The sequence below is a fragment of the Polypterus senegalus genome, chromosome 8 (assembly GCF_016835505.1).
Source record: "Polypterus senegalus isolate Bchr_013 chromosome 8, ASM1683550v1, whole genome shotgun sequence".
Taxonomy (NCBI): domain Eukaryota; kingdom Metazoa; phylum Chordata; class Cladistia; order Polypteriformes; family Polypteridae; genus Polypterus; species Polypterus senegalus.
Window position 1 is genome coordinate 172112290 of NC_053161.1, and position 20155 is coordinate 172132444.

Here is a 20155-nt window from a genome sequence, read left to right on the forward strand (position 1 = left end):
TGGGAAACAGAAAGGTGTGGCAAAACTGCTTAAAGATAAAACATCTGGACTCTTGGTCAACTGCCACTGTGTAAACCGCCGATTAGCCCTTGAAGTGCCCAAGCAGCAGCTGCTGTACCTTATTTAACAAAACTGAATGACATCTTAAGGCAGCTGTTCTATTTCTTCCAAAATTCTTCAGTTAGGATGGCTGGTTTAATGGAAATTCAAAATATTCTGAACATTCCCCAGATTAAGCTGAAAATGGCCAGTGACACTAGATGGCTGTCTCATGACTTTGCAGTACAGTCACTACGACAGTATACGATGAGCGTCATAGCTGTGCTGGAAAGAGAGGGCACTGAACGAAATGACATCACAGCTGAAGGATTAAGCAGATGTATTAAAATGTACAATTTTGTTTCCTCTCTGATGATGCTTTCCGACGTATTACCTTTGTTGTCCAATTTATCTCAGGCTTGGCAAAGGCAAGATTCAATCTTAGTGAAATTGAGCCAATTTTGCTCGCCACAAAATTGTCCATCATGGAGTTGAAAGATACTCCTGGGAGATATTTTCAAAGCCTTCATCATTGTCTGGAAGAAGAATGGTCAGATATCCACATTGTTTATACACGTAGTAAAGTCATGTTATTTAAAACTGTAATATATGATAAATACCTAGAGACAGTTGTTGAGCGCCTAGATGCAAGATTCCCTGATATGACAATTATTTCCAGCTTTTCAAAAGTTTTCAATGCAGAAACTCACGATTCAAGTAAGTCTGCTGAAAGTAGCAGGCAAGAATGGACAGTTGTGTCAAAAATGTTCAGAAGTCAATCATACAAAGACTTCAGTCCAAAACAGATTTTACTAAAAATGGCAACGACATCAGAGCTCAAAGAGTCGTTTCCAGATGTAGCCAGACTAGCTCATATTGGGCTAGTGATCCCAGTGAGCACAGCTGAATGTGAAAGGGGGTTTTCTGTCCTTAAAAGGATCAAGACATGTTTAAGAAATCGCATGAATAAAAGCACGCTAAATAATCTCATGCTGATCTCCTTGGAGGACCCAGATCTTGGGGACTTTGATTATGGGAAAGCTGCAGACAACTGGGCCTCTAGGAAGAAAAGAAGAATAAATATTTAACTGAAGACACCTTCTGCATATGCAAGTTTTAAAAATTTTCTTCATTAGGTTTCCCATACTTTTTTTTCCCCATTGTTTTCACTTTTCTTCCCGACAGCGACAATACTTGTGCCTCTTGGTTTATGTCATAACAATTGTTACTTAACATTTTTGTTCGGTTGCAGGATACTGAATTGGATACTTCTTAAATTTAATTAAAATATTCTGGCACAAGTTTCAAACATTAAAAAAAGGAAGTCATATTGAGCATTGGAAAATAATAATAATAATTAACTAATAAAAATAGTGCACATTTAATTTAATTGATTTCAGGGTTCTATTAAATATATAGAAGGCTTTGAGTATTTTAGACCCTGCCTGTTTTTTCGAGTGTCTTCTCCCAACATTTCTTTTCTCAAACGTTACTTTGCTTTTTATTCCAAGATCAACCATAAAAACTGGCAGCTTTCTGTACTTGTACAACAAAATCTGGAGTGCTTTGCCAATAGAGGAGTGCCAGGCTACAAATGTCAAGCATTTCGAAAAACTTCAACAAGCCCACTTTTCTAATTTGGCTTTTTCTTAATTACTTGCATTGGTTGTAATAGATTAGAAATGTTACTGTGTACACTTAGTAAGCTCTGCACTGGGCAGTAACATCTGCTGTGTTTCTCTGTTGTTTTTTTCCAGTTTATTGCAATGGTGCCCCCCTTCATCTCTACTGTCTGTTCAATCAACTCCAACTGTCTTTGACAGAAGAAAAGTTCACAAGGCGTCTTGAAATGGAATTGTGATTGGAGTGAAGACGGCCACAGTTATGTATGCTGGGATTTGCAGAGGGGTTCTGCATGGGCTTTGGCTTGGGACGCCCAGAGGTTTATTATCTCCAGTATCCTTGAAGGCTGCAAGTTTGTCTTTGTCCCCAGACATTTGACCAGGCAGTGTATTTATTACATAGGACAAGGACTCCTCCATTGGCTTCTCATTTACTTTTATAATGCCTTCAATTTTCTTTGTAACTGTATATTTTTGTAGAGCAATTTGAGCTGCACTTGTAAGCAAAGGTGATATAGAAATATTATTAGTGAACAAATGTTAAAGGACAGATCAGGAAAAATGTCAGTGTAAATAGAACATATTTTTATGGAATATTGCTGGATAAGAAGTCTTTTACTCTGAGTAGCATCGTGTTCATAAAGCTAAAATAGCATTTTTCCTTTTTTGACAAATTTACTGTGTTCAAAACATTGGCAAACATTTTTTTAAATACTAAGGTAAAAATCTGTAACTATATTTGTGTTCTCCATCCCTAATAATTTTAACAACTTCCCTTGTTGACCATTTTCATTGTAGTTGTGTTCTAGTTAAATGCATTTCCATTTATACATCTTTATGATTACTGAATTTTCTGCTCATAATATACAGTGTATATACATATAAATATGGGTGTGTGTATTATTTGTTTTTGAGAAACATTGTTTACAGGTCTTTCACTTTTTTTTTTTAAACATACCATCTATTTCTTCAATAAAAAATGTATGAATAAGTGTATTGTATTTCCTTTTTTTAAAGTTATAAAAATGAACTGGCGCTGTGTCAACATGGGTGATAAAATCATTGACATGAGACGAGGAGTCTGCACACAAACAGCGCTGTGTTATGTTGATTAAACTTTTAAAAAATAATATCACTGCACTCTGTCCACATGGTGTTCATCATAAACTGAAATATTTCATACTGTTTAAATTCTGCTCACTTAGTGAAGTATTTTATTTTATAACTGTTAAATTTAGTTCAGTTTTATTATATTAATAGGTAAGTTGGTTTCTCAGGGTGTTTTACCGAGATGCCTTGAAATAACACTAAAAAACACATCATTAAGAATAAATTATTAACAAATATGAATGATAGCAGCAAGCACTTACTGTAAAAAACAGAATAGATCATATAGATTGATTCAAGTGATAACAGCGCATTTCCTTAATTTAAGTCCGTGGGTATAAAGTTAAACTTCTCTGTAAGATTAATAGCCATTGGAATAAATGATGATTTGAACTGGTGGCTTTATGCTCTTCATTTCTTCAGCATCTGACCTGATTGAACAACTGAGAATGAATTAAAGAATTTTGAGAAGTGGACAGTAACAACACTAAGGACAGGGACAGTCAGACAGTCTTTTCTTTTTTGAAAAAGTATCATACATTTCTATAAAACTGGTTGGATACATTAGGTTTTATAAACCTGATGCCTTAAGACAAATGGCAGTTTTATTAATAATAATTGATGTCTAAAGATATTTTTAAACAAACACAATTTGTTCATAAGAGGGAAATTGCAACGATAGATCAAAACGTAAAGGAAACTTTATTTGATTAATTACGTGAGTGGGAAAATAAAAACACACATACACATACACATACACATACATAGTACCTGCCAAATAATACAAAGAGCACACCGCATGCGTTTCGCCCTAATTGGGGTTTATCAGGTGTGCACACCTAAGCTTCCTCTTACGGCGATTGAACATTGGACATCAACGTTACGACACAAAGGCTGCTTCGTTTATTTTGAAGGATGAATATTTTCATTATGGTCAACTAATGTGGAACTAAAATGAATATACCATAATGTCAAGTTGTACTGCATGCACAGTTCCGATCGGGCCGTGCCGTAAAGTGGATTGCTTTGTTTTTAATGTTTTGTTTCCATTAAGCGCATGCAGTGTGTGTCACTACCTGGTTCCCATTGCCAGCCCGATCTACGTGCGCGTGCGTATTGAAAGGCTACGTCATCACACACTTTACGGTATTGTCAAATCTGTTCAACGCATGCGTGAAAACTTGACGGCACGTTAGGCTTTCAATACGCCTGCGCGCGCAAATCGGGTAGCGACACACGGCGTGGAGGCAGCTTGAGACGGCTCGTCCCCGTCAATAACTAGGCCCAAGTTAACGCCACGAGTGGTATGTGTCTTACAGCTTATAATTTTAGACCTGTCCCTCCCTAGTATCACCGGGTGTGGAGGATCAGGGAGGACCGTCACGGTGAATTTCTGAACCGATCCTCCGTAACTGATGACACAACAGGCGGACCTGTACCAGCGAATTTCTCCGTGGACACAGGTTATACTGGTCTTAAATTTTAACCACTGTCGCGGTAGCACAAATCGGCGAGCAACAATGGAAATGTTGCTGCCGGAATCGAAAAAAAGCAGTAGTTTTGTACCCTTTAACGATCACCAGGCCTGTGTGTGGGACCACCAAAGGGTTAGTCAGAGGACACCAACCCCCTTCCCAAGCGGTTTGCGCGCGCGACTCCGGGGACGTCGGCACAAGCTCTGCGTTGTCAGTGAGGGGCGCTCTTCAAACACTTCCTACATTTACACCAGCATATCCGCGTAAATAAATGAATGGCCGCTTTTTCACTACTTTTCAGTGTGCGATAGCGAAAGTCCTGAAATAAAACCGGACGTAGGAAATCAAACATCGCTAAATAAATCACAGTGTTAAGAATTAACCAGAAAATATATTACCTATGTAGAACACTAATTAAATAAGATGTAAAATACTACTACTATAATATATATATATATATAGATATAGATAGATATATACACAAACCGGATTCCAAAAAAGTTGGGACACTATACAAATCGTGAATAAAAACTGAATGCAATGATGTAGAGGTGCCAACTTCTAATATTTTATTCAGAATAGAACATAAATCACGGAACAAAAGTTTAAACTGAGGAAATGTATAATTTTAAGGGAAAAATATGTTGATTCAGAATTTCATGGTGTCAACAAATCCCAAAAAAGTTGGGACAAGGCCATTTTCACTACTGTGTGGCATCTCCCCTTCTTCTCACAACACTCAACAGACGTCTGGGGACCGAGGAGACCAGTTTCTCAAGTTTAGAAATAGGAATGCTCTCCCATTCTTGTCTAATACAGGCCTCTAACTGTTCAATCGTCTTGGGCCTTCTTTGTCGCCCTTCCTCTTTATGATGCGCCAAATGTTCTTTATAGGTAAAAGATCTGGACTGCAGACTGGCCATTTCAGTACCCGGATCCTTCTCCTACGCAGCCATGATGTTGTGATTGATGCAGAATGTGGTCTGGCATTATCTTGTTGAAAAATGCAGGGTCTTCCCTGAAAGAGATGACGTCTGGATGGGAGCATATGTTGTTCTAGAACCTGAATATATTTTTCTGCATTGATGGTGCCTTTCCAGACATGCAAGCTGCCCATGCCACACGCACTCATGCAACCCCATACCATCAGAGATGCAGGCTTCTGAACTGAACGTTGATAACAACTTTGGTCCGGATGACATGGCGTCCCAGATTTCCAAAAAGAACTTCGAATCGTGACTCGTCTGACCACAGAACAGTCTTCCATTTTGCCACACTCCATTTTAAATGATCCCTGGCCCAGTGAAAACACCTGAGCTTGTGGATCTTGCTTAGAAATGGCTTCTTCTTTGCACTGTAGAGTTTCAGCTGGCAACGGTGGATTGTGTTCACTGACAATGGTTTCTGGAAGTATTCCTGAGCCCATTCTGTGATTTCCTTTACAGTAGCATTCCTGTTTGTGGTGCAGTGTCGTTTAAGGGCCCGGAGATCACGGGCATCCAGTATGGTTTTACGGCCTTGACCCTTACGCACAGAGATTGTTCCAGATTCTCTGAATCTTCGGATGATGTTATGCACAGTTGATGATGATAGATGCAAAGTCTTTGCAATTTTTCGCTCTGTAACACCTTTCTGATATTGCTCTACTATCTTTCTGCGCAACATTGTGGGAATTGGTGATCCTCTACCCATCTTGGCTTCTGAGAGACACTGCCACTCTGGGAAGCTCCTTTTATACCCAATCATGTTGCCAATTGACCTAATTAGTGTTTATTGGTCTTCCAGCTCTTCGTTATGCTCAAATTTAGTTTTTCCAGCCTCTTATTGCTACTTGTCCCAACTTTTTTGGGATATGTTGACACCGTGAAATTTTGAATCAACATATTTTTCCTTTAAAATGATACATTTACTCGGATTAAACGTTTGATCTGTCATCTACGTTCTATTACAAATAAAATATTGACATTTGCCAACTCCACATCATTGCATTCAGTTTTTATTCACAATTTGTTTAGTGTCCCCACTTTTTTGGAATCCGGTTTGTAGATATATATATATATAAAGAGAGAGATATATATAGAGATATAGAGATATAGATATAGATATATATAAACTGCTCAAAAAAATTAAAGGAACACGTTGAAAACACATCAGATCTCAATGGGAAAAAGAAATCCTCCTGGATATCTATACTGATATAGACTGGGTAATGTGTTAGGAACGAAAGGATGCCACATCGTTTGATGGAAATGAAAATGATCAACCTACAGAGCCCTGAATTCAAAGACGCCCCAAAAATCAAAGTGAAAAAATGATGTGGCAGGCTAGTCCATTTTGCCAAAATTTAATTGCAGCAACTCAAAATTGTACGCAGCACTTTGTATGGCCCCTGTGTTCTTGTATACATGCCTGACAACATCGGTGCATGCTTCTAATGAGATGACAGATGGTGTTGTGGGGGATCTCCTCCCAGATCTGGACCAGGGCATCACTGAGCTCCTGGACAGTCTGAGGTGCAACCTGGTGGCATTGGATGGACCAAAACATAATGTCCCAGAGGTGTTCTATTGGATTTAGTCAGGAAAGTGTGGTGGCCAGTCAATGGTATCAATTCCTTCATCCTCCAGGAACTGCCTGCATACTCTCACCACATGAGGCCAGGAATTGTCGTGCACCAGGAGCCACTGTATCAGCATAGGGTCTGACAATGGGTCCAAGGAATTCATCCTGATACCTAATGGCAGCCAAGGTGCCTTTGTCAAGCCTGTAGCGGTCTGTGTGACCCTCGATGGATATGCCTCCCCAGACAATCATTAACCCACCACCAAACTGCTCATGCTGAATGATGTTACAGGCAGCATAATGTTCTCCATGGCTTCTCCAGACCCTTTCACTTCTGTCACGTGCTCAGGGTGAACCTGCTCTCATCTGTAAAAAGCACAGGGCACCAGTGGTGCCTCTGCCAATTCTGGTATTCTATGGCGAATGCCAATCGAGCTGCATGGCGCTGGGCAGTGAGCTCAGGGCCCATTAGAGGACATGGGGCCCTTGGGTCACCCTCATGAAGTCTTCCTGGTTGTTTGGTCAGAGACCTTCACACCAGTGGCCTGCTGGAGGTCATTTTGTAGGGCTCTGGCAGTGCTCATCCTGTTCCTCCTTGCCCAAAGGAGCAGATACTGGTCCTGCTGATGGTTTATGGACCTTCTATGGCCCTCTCCAGCTCTCCTAGAGTAACTGCTTGTCTCCTAGAATCTCCTCCATGCCCTTGAGACTGTGCAGGGAGACACAGCAAACCTTCTGGCAATGGCACATATTGATGTGCCATCCTGGAGAAGTTGGACTACCTGTGCAACCTCTGTAGGGTCCAGGTATCACCTCATGCTACCAGTAGTGACACTGACTGTAGCCAAATGCAAAACTAGTGAAGAAACAGTCAGAAAATATGAAGAGGGAAAAATGTCAGTAGCCTCCACCTGTTAAACCATTCCTGTTTTGGGGGTCATCTCATTGTTGCCCCTCTAGTGCATCTGTTGTTAATTTCATTAACACCACAGCAGCTGAAACTGATTAACAACCCCCTGTGCTACTTAACTGACCAGATTAATATCCCAGAAGTTTCACTGACTTTATGCTATACTCTGATTAAAAAGTGTTCCTTTAATTCTTTTGAGCAGTATATATATATAGAGAGAGAGAGAGATAGATATAGATATATAAATATATATATATATATATATATAATATATATGGATTAAATAAAAAGGTTGCCTCGTTGGCGAAGCAAGGATAAATGACTTTCGTATATGTCGTTTGTTTATAAAACAGCGCAGAAGCTGTGAGAAAGCTGCTTCCTTGTTGAAGCAAGGAAACCAATAAAGACACCGCAGCGAAGAATGGCCTTATATGGGAAGGCAGTCAATTACATGGTAGGCGTGGTGAGTTGCACAGCAGCCTTACATATGAATATGCTAAGTGTTGACTAAATAGAAGTTGAAAAGATATATTTTTTCAAATGTGATCGCGCAATTCAAACTTTCAGCGTTAACCGCATATTTTTTCATACGTCTCAAACCAAGGGGATGTGAGGCTAAAATGAATCGGGAAGCACACGTACATAATCAGTACATCCCCTCTCTGGAATCGAAAATTCAGATGCCGCCGTTAGAGGCGAAGGCTCTACTATTGCGCCACAGCGTGTAGTTTGTCTATTTGAGCGTAGCAGTGTAATTCGGTTTTTGTTCAGCACTCTTTGGAACTGTTGCTTTTTGTCTGCACACTGCGTCAGTTCACGTGAGCCGCTGAATATGGTTTTATATGTCACTCGCTTCGCTTCTAATTGTTTAGCTGCCTTCTTAATTATATAATGTATGTTTTCTTCATCGGTTTTTGGAGTTCTTCCTAGTTTTCTACGTACTGCGTGATTATGTGGGAGGTGTGATGATGTCACACGAAACTCCGCCCCTTCACGGCTTTCGAGCTCAACTCCATTACTACAGTATATGCAGAAAAATAGTTTCCAGTTATGAACATTACGTGTAGAATTTCGAAATGAAACCTGCCCAACTTTTATAAGGAAGCTGTAAGGAATGAGCCTGCCAAATTTCAGCCTTCTACCTACACGGGAAGTTGGAGAATTAGCGATGAGTCAGTCACTGAGTCAGTGAGGGCTTTGCCTTTTATTAGTATAGCTCTCTCTCTCTCTCTCTCTCTCTCTATATATATATATATATATATCTATATATATATATATATCTATATATATATATATATATATCTATATATATATATATATATATATATATATATTATTAACATACGTAACTATCCGAGAAATGTGCTTGCTTTACCACCGAGGTAGGTCCTGATGTGTTAATCTGCACTGCTCTTTAGCACTGAAGTGGACCTTGAATGTCAACCTCCGTAAAACTTGTCGGGTTCTCTTTTCACCACAAGGCATGTAAATTGAAGTCCAGGCGCTGTTTCATGTTGAATGACAGCTGTATTTAAGTTATACACAATTCAAGACAAGGCAGCACCAGTCTGGAGTGTGTAGATCACGTAATCAGCTAGCGACTGTAGAACGTGTATTATTAGGGTGTGTGGCATGTAAATTACATTGAGTTCAACATTTTAAATCTCTAGTAATGGTTAATTAACATTACAAAAATTATTAAACTATGGCAATGAGTGTAAATTGATTCATAGATTCATATTAAGTTATATAAAAACTGTAAGGTTATTTGAGAGCGCGATGTTTTACTGAAAAGTCTTCACATCAAGAATTTGAACACGGACAGACAAACATAGATAAGTGCTAAGGCTTTGGAGATACCATTTTATTGATGTGTAAGTTATCATTTGCTCAACTCAGAGCTACAGCACACGACTTAAGTGAGGGGCGAGCACACGACCTTCCAGCCCACTGCCGAACTTTGCTCGAGTGAATCCCCCTGTGGTTGCCCTTGGTGTCTTCTCTATTCAGTCATCAGTGTGTGTGTCTCCAGTTCATTTTGCGTCTTTGAGTCCATTTTCTACTTCACATCGTCCAGTCTCACCATCGCTACCTCCTACTCTACATTTGCATTACTTACCGTGTATTCTTACAGTCCAAGCTCATGTGACAAAGATTATGGAGAAAGTGGTACAGATTGATTTACATCTCCAAATGCCTCCTTCAACAGACAAGCAGAAAGCTGGTAAATACATTAAGTCAATAAATAATTACAATCTGAGGAAGCAGAGGCCAACAACAGCCACTGTTAAGCATAAAAAAGCATATCGCTATTCGATAATCGATTTGTGAATTAATTATTAAGTAGGGCTAAGATTTACCTTTTCAGTGTTCACTGAGACTATAACAGCACCAGCTTATGATCTCAATCAGCAAGATCTACCACCTAAGACAAAGTAAACCCAAGCTCATAAAATCAATTTAAAAACCACCACCACCTCAAATGTTTACCTCTCCTGCCCCATCAGTCAGTCCACACGGTGGGTGTCTTACTCACAGCACAGTAATCCCCTCACACACCGAATGCTGCCCTCTTAAGGAATACCAGCACAAGTCTCACCTCCACTCGGCGATGTCACCTGTGTGTCCACCTGCGACCAGACTCCCTAATTATTAAGCTGACCACCATGACCTCCCTCACTAACTGGCTCAAGTGACACACGTGTTGTATCAAAGTCACACTTCTGAAGTTGTACCCAAAAAAATTAAAAACTTGTGCACCAATTTAAACAAACAGATTAAGCAAATCCAGTGTCCAGCAATAGATAGAATGGAATTGGTAGAACTTTATTTAACACAAGGGGGAATTTTGGCGTTTACAGATGTTCTTTAAAAAAAATAAAATATAGGTAGATAAATAAGTAAATAAACATACATACACACTTCAGTCTGAACACACACCAGAATGACTCTGAAGCAAGAACACTAAAAAGAAAGGAACATTCTGAATTGCCTGTCATAGTCAGCGTGACACATTATGCAGACATATTGCTGTTGGTATAAAGGAATCCCCATAGTGTTTCTTGACACACTTAAGTGGAATGATATGAAAGAACTCCATTTTAGTGTGTCAGAGACAGGATGTGCAGCATTATTCATAAAGGCACTTAGTTTTGTTTTAATTCTCTCCTCAGCTACGAACTCCAGGGGGTCCAGGGTGTGTCCCATAACTGATCTTGCCCTTTTTAATTAGCCTGTTCATTCAGTCGGCCTCTCTTGACATGATGTACACAGCTCAGCACACCGCAATGTAGAAAATCACACTGGTCATCATAAAGTCATGGCAGGTGTGAATGATGGCAATTCCCACACTAAAGGAAAACGGCCTCCTAATAGAAGAGAGCCCGTTTTGCCCTTTCTTACAGAGTTAAAACAGTTTTTCCTTTAAATATGACACACATCCATCCCTGTTATGGTGGTGCGGTTAAGGACCTTAAGTCGCGTCAATCAGCTATTTACTAATGCAGAAGTGATGGACACAGTTTAACACATCGTTTCTCAACCTTTAAGTATTTGCAAGTTTTCATGACAGTTTTAATTGCCCCCAACATTTTTTTAAAAGGATCCCACTAATCCCAATTTGTTCTTTTTAAATTAATGATATATCATAGATGCATATTTTATTATACCTACTTAACTTTTATCAACATATATCTAACTCTATATTTTTCTAGTATCAAAATTTAGTTTATGTTAATTTGTTTTGGTTTCAATAGATGTATTTTTCATATTTTTGATTTGTTTTCTTTTTTTCACATCTTCGCACCCCACAGGTTGAGAACCACTGGTTTAACAGCACAATGCACTTTAAAAGCTTTTAGTGAGAACAAGGTGGTTTTATTACATCTAATAACACAATGAAAAGTTATGATTGATTCAGTGGGTAAAGAGGGGACTGATAGCTTTTAATGAATTGCCAACTGACAAAAATAGAAGTTACGCACCATCAGTTACATCTGTCAGACTAAGCTAACAAACCCCTCATTTCACTTGCTTGTCTTCTCCTGTTGCAGCTGCTCATTTTAGCAAAGTTAAGTTCCTCTTTCATCTTCTCCCTCCTGACTTTTCTGTTTCTTAACACAGTCCTGTGCCCCTACTTGTATGAACCTTCATCAACATAAACTGATAAGACAATTCTGAGACCCCAGCATCACTGTATGTTTAATTCAAGTAGTGAATACTGCTGACCCACAATTGTGTCAGATGGTCTTCTTGTTTCAGAGTCTCTTGAACCTTCACTCCACTCCCAAGATTGTTTCACATCTGATAATTTGAAATGAAGAGCAATGAGTTACTGTCATCATGCTATGAACTGTCTAACTTTACATAAACCATAAAATAGAGCATTTTCTAAAATGATATTCAAGTGTCTTTAGACATAAGTGATGAAGATTTAATGATGATGATTCCTGTTCTTTTTACAGAGAAAAAGAAAAAGCTGCTGTTTACTGGAACATCTCAATGGATGTGAAACAGGAGACCAGTGATGTGGACGCAAATATCATGGAGAAAACTGTAAATATTAAGGAGGAGGACCATCAGTGGGAGTCCATATACCTTAAACAAGAAAGTCTGAGCATCAAGGAGGAGAAGAGTGAACTGCAGGCAGTGGGCATTAAAGAAGAAGCTGAAGAGACGCCTGTCAGTATTGAGATGCATAACCATGCACATCTGGACAGTGCAAAAGAAGACAACCTTCATGATGGATGTCAAGATGGAGTGGTAACCAGGTTAGACTCTTCTCAAAGCAGACACTGTTCATCTCCAGAGCCATCTATCAATGTGAAGTCTGAATCCTTAGAGTCTGAACTGAAGAGGGCTGAGGAAACTACATCTGTTAGGTCTCAGAAAAATAAGAGACAAGCTACAAAGAAGTCTGGAAAAAGTAAGTGCAAAATAAAAATGTGTAAGATTTAGGGTTGGAGTTTATGAGCTTGAAAGGTTGGGTCTTGTGATTTTTATGAGAAACTTAGAAATAGAGTGAAAATACTCATTTTATTGTGTGTTTAAATTTAGTGTGAGATTTCATCTATTGTAATGTAAGGATTAGCAATTTTCTATTCTTCCATTTTAGTGACTTTATGCAAAAGTCCTTAAAATGTCCTTGATAAAGAGTGCTATACAAATGTCCAAGAGCAAGACAAAGGTAGTGATCCCTCTGGAATTTCCCGGGTATCCATATTAATTCCTGTTAACAATGTAGTCCGATTTTTAACTAAGCTCTCATTACAGACAGCCACAGTTGTCCTAAACTACTATAATATCACACAGACAATTGGAAGACTTCTTGTCAGTCCTGAACACATCATTTAAACATTCACAATACACTCTGTGACCCTCCTATCTTTACAGACTGGTTGACCCTTCTTTAACAGTAATGACCTCTACATAACTTTTTATAGTTACTGATCAGCAATGAATTTTAACCAATTCCTTCATTCAAAATCTTATTAGTTCCTTCAGCCCTAAGAGCTCTTTTCTGATCAGATCTCTTTGTGTCAGAGCATCACATGTCTCTTATTGGCGATTACAGAACACCAGTTACCGTATGTTTAACTCTTTCTCTTTTTGATTTCTTCCTGTGTTTGGGCTCATTGTCCTGTGTCATCACTCAACTTTTGTTAAGCTTCTACTATCCTGACATTTTTCTGTCAGATTTCTTGATAATATTTTCAATTCAGTGACTATTGATCGTGTCAAGTGTTCTTGGCCATGAAGAAACAAGCAGGCCAAACCATGATGCTCCCTTCACCTTGAGTCTTTAGTATAGATGTGCACTTTTGTCTTACCTCCAAACATGGTGTTGCATGTTTTGACCAAAGACTTCAACTTTTGTCTCATTCATTCGCAGAGCTTTGTCTGTTCTGGAACATCATGATGACCTTTTACATGTTTTAAGATGTGCAGTGATGGTTTTGCTAGATTGCATTGATCTCCTTGGTGTTGTCCTTCTGTAAACAACATTCTTATGCTTTTCTCCACATGGACACATGGACAGAGACTTTCTCAAGTTCTGGAGATTTCTGCAGGCCATTTGCTCTGCCTGTCTGAGTTCCTATTCACCTCTGCTTTCATGCTGTGATCTTTGTGGGTTTCCTATTTCCAGTAGTGAGTTTATTCCATTCTTGTAGACAGTATGGCTTTCTATGCCTTGACGGACATCTTTTTCACATTTGCCAGCTTTACACATCTCTTCAGTTCTTCTAAGGTTCTTGTGACATCCTTTAAGAAGTATTTGGATGAAATGTCAAATCTTTGGATTACACATTGAAGCGTTGGATTGCAGATACAACTTAGACTGACATGCTGATATCATTCTTATATCATAAAGTGAAAAAGGCTGTGTGTTCTGTGCTACTTCTGTGTGAGGGTGCATTAAATATGACTTTTGCTCCAAAGGATTTTTTTTTTTCTTTTTGCTAGCTATTAAGGAGCAGTGAAGCAGTTTAGTAGATTTTAACATTTTTTTTTCTATTTACAACTGTTTTTTTTTTGATTTGTGGTTCACGCAACAGCAGGTGTTACTCCAGTCTTACTCCAAACTTTGGGTTTTTGCGTAAGTTGGTGCAGAAGGCTTTTGCAGTTGCCAGCAAGTCAGTGTGATAGCAATAAATAGACAAAATTAACTGTGATTTCTTAGCAGACAGAAGTTAAATATTTTACATATGGTGCAGGATGGATTCAAAGTAATTAATAAAATCTCTTGAGTGGGTAAATAAGGAGGTAAAAAAGAAGCTGCAAAGGAAAAAAAGAACATATATATAAGCAATTTAAGATGAATAACCCCAATGCTGACAGTAGTGCATTTGAGAGCAACCATTAGGAAAGTTATGAGGGTCTCTAAAAGACAGTTAAAGAGAAATATTGCAGCCAAAGACATTCTTTCAGTATTTAAGGAGTAAAAGAACAGTCACAGAGGAAGTGCCTCATGAACAATAAGGGGGAATTACAATACACAGATAATGAAATATGAAATGCTCTAAACTTTCCATTTTCTGAAGAACTTCATGTAGAAGACATACTCTTTTCAGTCAGTCAGTCAGTCATTTCCCAACCCACTATATCCTAACTACATGGTTACGGCGGTCTGCTGGAGCCAATCCCAGCCAACACAGGATGCAAGGCAGGAACAAATCCTGGGCAGGATGGCAACCCACCGCAGGATACACACACACACACACAGGACAATTTAGGATCGCCAATGCACCTAACCTGAATGTCCTTGGACTGTGGGAGGAAACTGGAGCACCGGGAGGAAACCCACGCAGACACGGGGAGAACATGCAAACTCCACACAGGGAAGACCCGGGAAGCAAACCCAGGTGTAGCCGCCGATGCATAAGGCGAAGTCAGGCACGGGTAAGACGCGTGTCAAAGAAATCTCACAGTCCAAAAGTTAAAAGCAAATAATCCACACAAGAATAAAAAGAAAAATAGTTACACACATAGAATAAAGGCAAAAAAAAAGAAAAAATGTATCTTCTATAAACTTAGCGTTTCTTAAGAAGCTTTGGTTATTTCTATACTTAAAGGTTATTTATTTCTTCTTCTGTATGCCTTAAATATACGGTTTAACACTTAAATCTTTTATTTTACGTGTTACTTCACACTCAAAAGGCCCTTAGGCCGTTGGCACATAGACATGCGCCCAGGCACGACAACACGAGCACAAACAAGAACACGGTTATAAAACCAAGTGCTTGGTAACTTCTTAGAGGAGGCCATGGCTGTTGATTGCTGGGACAAGGTTTGAGGAGTCTGAGAATTGATACAGCTTTGAATTTTACATCACCTGGCCATTCCTAATGATGAACAAACAAACCAAAGTCCTAAGGAGCTAATTAAGGTCTAACATCTTGGGAAAACGTTATCTGAGACCTCCTATCTCTTGGGGTGCACAGATATTTCCAGGGTACTCCTTTCTTTTTACACTCTACAAATCAAAATTAAGACATACATCTTGTAGAAAATACAGAAAAGAATGGTTTATCTTTAACTTTATGGCTTTTGGAGATCAATTCATCTTCTATTGACTTAACTATTCACAGTAACAGTTATTTTGATCTGGGGGTCCCCACACTTTCGCATGTCACTGTATATGAAATGTCACGAAAGTGCACGTCATGGGTAATACTACGTCTGAAAAGAACCATCGTCTCGCCGGTGTATATCATGCATCCAAGTGAAGAATAAAATGACAGAACCCTAAACTTTCTACTACAGAAAATGATTGGGTATCTAAAATAATAAATTCTAATTATTTTTGAGGGATACTCTGATTTGTTTTGTCCTGTCCTGATCATTTTTCTGGTTCTTTTCAAACAGTGCCATTACTGACAGCTAAGACACATTTGTGTCCTTAGCGGTTTTCTTTCTTTCACTGCATTGCTGAAAGTCGATGTGCTCAGCTGAGTGTTGTATCTACAAGTGTCTGATCAGATTAGTTGCAGCAAATGTCTTTGTATTAAATCCACCACAACTAACAACTACCTTTTTCATTTTAAACTTTACATATAACATTCCTATCACTTTTCAGATACTTTAAGATATTTCCACACAGCAGTTATTTTCTTCATCAGTTTCCACTCCGTGCTCTCTGTCAGTTGTACGCGTGTCCTCAGATTAACACATTCCATCTCATGAAATCGGTAGACCAGTCAACCAACTACAAGCTGATTTCACAATAAACCGTAAAAACTGGGCAATTTTAATTCAAGGCCAATTAACTTGTGTAACACTACTGTTTAATTCAGTTGTGTGTATTGTTTATAGCCTCTTCATTGAGTGCAGGCTTGAACTGCTTGATGTTTGCAGCCATAACAGAGATAATAATTACATACGTGAACACACATATTAGAGCAAATAGACAGGAAAACCTGGCAAATTTTAGCTTACTCAACATCAATAACTCCTGATAGTAGATACCTGTTAACATTATAATGGTAAGTAAAAATGTCACCAGCGTGTCACAAAGGTTACCAGTCCCGGTGTCATCTGCCACTCCCCTATAGAGCTGAAACACCAACAGCTGCGCTCTTCCTCGGTTTTCTAATCTTCTCATTTTTCTTCGAGGTCACAGCAGATTCTGTAGGCCTCTGCACTGAGGCGTCACTCATCCATTGCTCTCTTTTGCTTTGGTGATTTAAAGAAGCCATTTTGATGTTTGTTTTTGTGTCAAGCGGATTTAGTTTAATTGTGGATATTTGTGAGGAAACATTTTGATTATTGAAGGTGCAATTTCCATGCTTGGCATTGCATTCTGTTTTATACAGTACTCTCCGTAATGGCTGAGGCAGTGAAACATTTTTCTTTTATTTATCCCTTTGCTGTACAGTTTAAAACTACAAATTAAATAAATCAGATGTAATTAAAGTACACATTACAGGTTTTTATTTAAGGGGATTTGCAAACATTTCAGTTACACCTTGTAAAAATGACAACACTTTTTCTGAATTGTCCTCCCATTTCAGGGCACCGTAATATTTGGGACAATTGGTGTCACAGGTGTTTGTGATTCCTCAGATGTGTTTCATTGCTTTAGACTTGCAGGCCTAAGGCACCTCAGCTTACTCCTACCTATAGACTACCTTTGGTCTCTGAAGTTGCCATTGTTCAACATGAGGGCAAGAGCTGTGCCAATGAAAGTCAAAGAAGCCATTATGAAGATGGAAAATAATAATGAAATCAATAGAGACATCGAAAAACCTTAAGATTACCAAATTCAAAGTGTCTGGAATATAAAAGAGTAGAATGAATGCACAGGTAAGCTCAGTAATCACAAAGGGACTTGTAGGCCAAGTAAGACCCCCACTGTTGGACAGAAGATGTTGCTGCAGATTTCATTTTGATCACGACTTGCGTTCCCTAATGATAACGATATCACGTGTATCTCTGAAGTATCTTAAGTATACCATCTCATACAGATGGCATTACGTGGCTCAGGGTGACTGAGAGATTCCTTACCGGTCAGACAGTTCATACTGAAAAGCCGCCATCGCAAAATAACACACAGCTGTTAAGACTTGTAAGAGAACTGAGATTGTGTGATTTCTGCGTGATGGTCTCTGTAATGAAGGCACATGTTCAGCACATGCTTCAAAGAGAATGGCAGTAGAGAGTCTAAATCAACTTAGAATTCAGTCATCATGAACCAAAATTTCATTGAGATACATCAAAACTCACTCCTTGTGTAGCCTGTCAAACATCAGAATGTGAAATGAGATCATCTGTTCAGTTCATCGTTTTTCCACTAGGTGTTGCTAAAATGCCAACACAAATAAAGTCTACATGGGACTTAAAAATGCTCAAAACGTGCCGTAACTTTAAGCCAATTTAAATGCCAAGTTCTAGTTTTATATATCCTAACTTTTGCATAAGAAACGGCTTTCATATATGTTGCAGAGCATAAGGAAGTTTCATACATGCGGCCCTGGTGAGAAGTTGTAAGAGAGAATGTAAAATTAACAAATTAAGTTTGTTTTCCAAGTACAACAAAAGTTTTATAATTGCTTATGCTGATCAAAGGTTGTTCTTAATTTCAGCCATCAAGTATTTAATGTGAGTTAATGTTGATAAGGCAGTGGATTGAAAATAAGCGTTTTATTTTTTTTTCTTTTTTGTTTAACATTTTACACAGGAATGAAAGATCACTGCAGTGTGGAATGTGGCAAAGAATTCTCTAACAGGAGCCATCTTCAGAGACACACTACAGTTCACACTGGAGAGAAGCCGTATTGCTGTAAAGAATGTGGGAAACAGTTTTCACAAATGGGCAACCTTCAGAAACACACTCGAATTCACACTCAAGAGAAGCCGTATTGCTGTAATGAATGTGGTAAGCAGTTTTCACAAATGAGCGATCTTCAGAAACACACTCGAATTCACACTCAAGAGAAGCCGTATTGCTGTAATGAATGTGGTAAACAGTTTTCACAAATGAGCGATCTTCAGAGACACACTAGAATTCACACTGGAGAGAAGCCATATTGCTGTAATGAATGTGGGAAACAGTTTTCACATATAAGCGCTCTTCAGAGACACGCTAGAGTTCACACCGGAGAGAAGCCGTATTGCTGTAATGAATGTGGTAAACAGTTTTCAGAGATGGGCAGTCTTCAGAGACACACTAGAGTTCACACTGGAGAGAAGCCGTATTGCTGTAATGAATGTGGTAAACAGTTTTCACAAATGAGCGATCTTCAGAGACACACTAGAGTTCACACCAGAATGAAAACAGTAGCAGTTCAATAATCAATCCAGAAAAACAATCCCCCTTCAATACTCAATAATGAGGTTCAGTCCTGTACTGAAATGTAAGCAAACTAAACTATTGTTGAGAAATTAATCTCTGAGAGAAGCCATATTGCTGTTTGGAATGTGCCAAACAAATCTGTCTTTGGGGTTCTCTGCAGAGACGCACCAGGATTCACACCGGAGGGAAGCACAACTGGACTGTCCTGACTGAAGAGTGCGGTTCACTCCTGGCTGAACATTAAGCACATGTAACTGACTGGAATCAATCCTACTAAGTGTTGCGTCAAAAACAAATCAACATAGAGGAGAAATAGAAGTTTATATCCGTTTTCTTTTTCCAGAAACAAAATAAAGAACAGGGTGTCATACAAACTGCTTCTCACCAAAGCCCCTACAGCCTCCACCATGCGTCTGGCTCCGCTTTCATAACATACGTATTACATATAGAACTATTTAAAATATACATATTACATCAGAAGAGAACTCTTTACAATATACATAACCTCACATAATAAATCATAGTTCAGCTTTATAATATTACTAGCAGAATACCCGCGCTTCGCAGCGGAGAAGTAGTGTGTTAAAGAAGTTATGAAAAAGAAAAGCAAACATTTTAAAAATAACGTAAGATGATTGTTAATGTAATTGGTTTGTCATTGATATAAGTGTCATTGTCATATCTGTCATATCTATCTATTTATATATATCTGTGTGTGTGTATATATATATATATATATATATATATATATATATATATATATATATATAATATATATAAATAATATAGCAAAATACCTGCGCAGCGGAGAAGTAAAAAGAAAAGGAAACATTTTAATAATAACGTAACATGATTGACAATGTAATTGTTTTGTCATTGTCATGAGTGTTGCTGTATATATATATATATATATATATATATATATATATATATATATATATACATATACACACACAGACACATATATAAACATATATATACATATATACAAATATAGATATATATATATATATACATCTATACACATATATATATACAGTTACTGTATATATATATATATACATATACACACATACATATATATACACATACTGTATATATACACACACATATATACATACTGTATATACAACATATACATATCTACATA

The 20155-nt window shown here is 38.3% G+C and overlaps 1 protein-coding gene across 1 annotated transcript in view; it reads left to right on the forward strand.

Moving 5' to 3' along the window:
• The window catches only part of LOC120533475 (gastrula zinc finger protein XlCGF57.1-like), a 101908-nt gene extending 82352 nt beyond the window's left edge, over positions 1-19556 (forward strand). The window contains exon 6 of the mRNA XM_039760391.1: positions 18410-19556. Within this exon, the coding sequence (XP_039616325.1) occupies positions 18410-19004 (595 nt within the window). The 3' untranslated portion in view covers positions 19005-19556. The remainder of the gene's footprint in view (positions 1-18409) is intronic.
• The last annotated feature ends 599 nt before the right edge of the window (positions 19557-20155 follow it).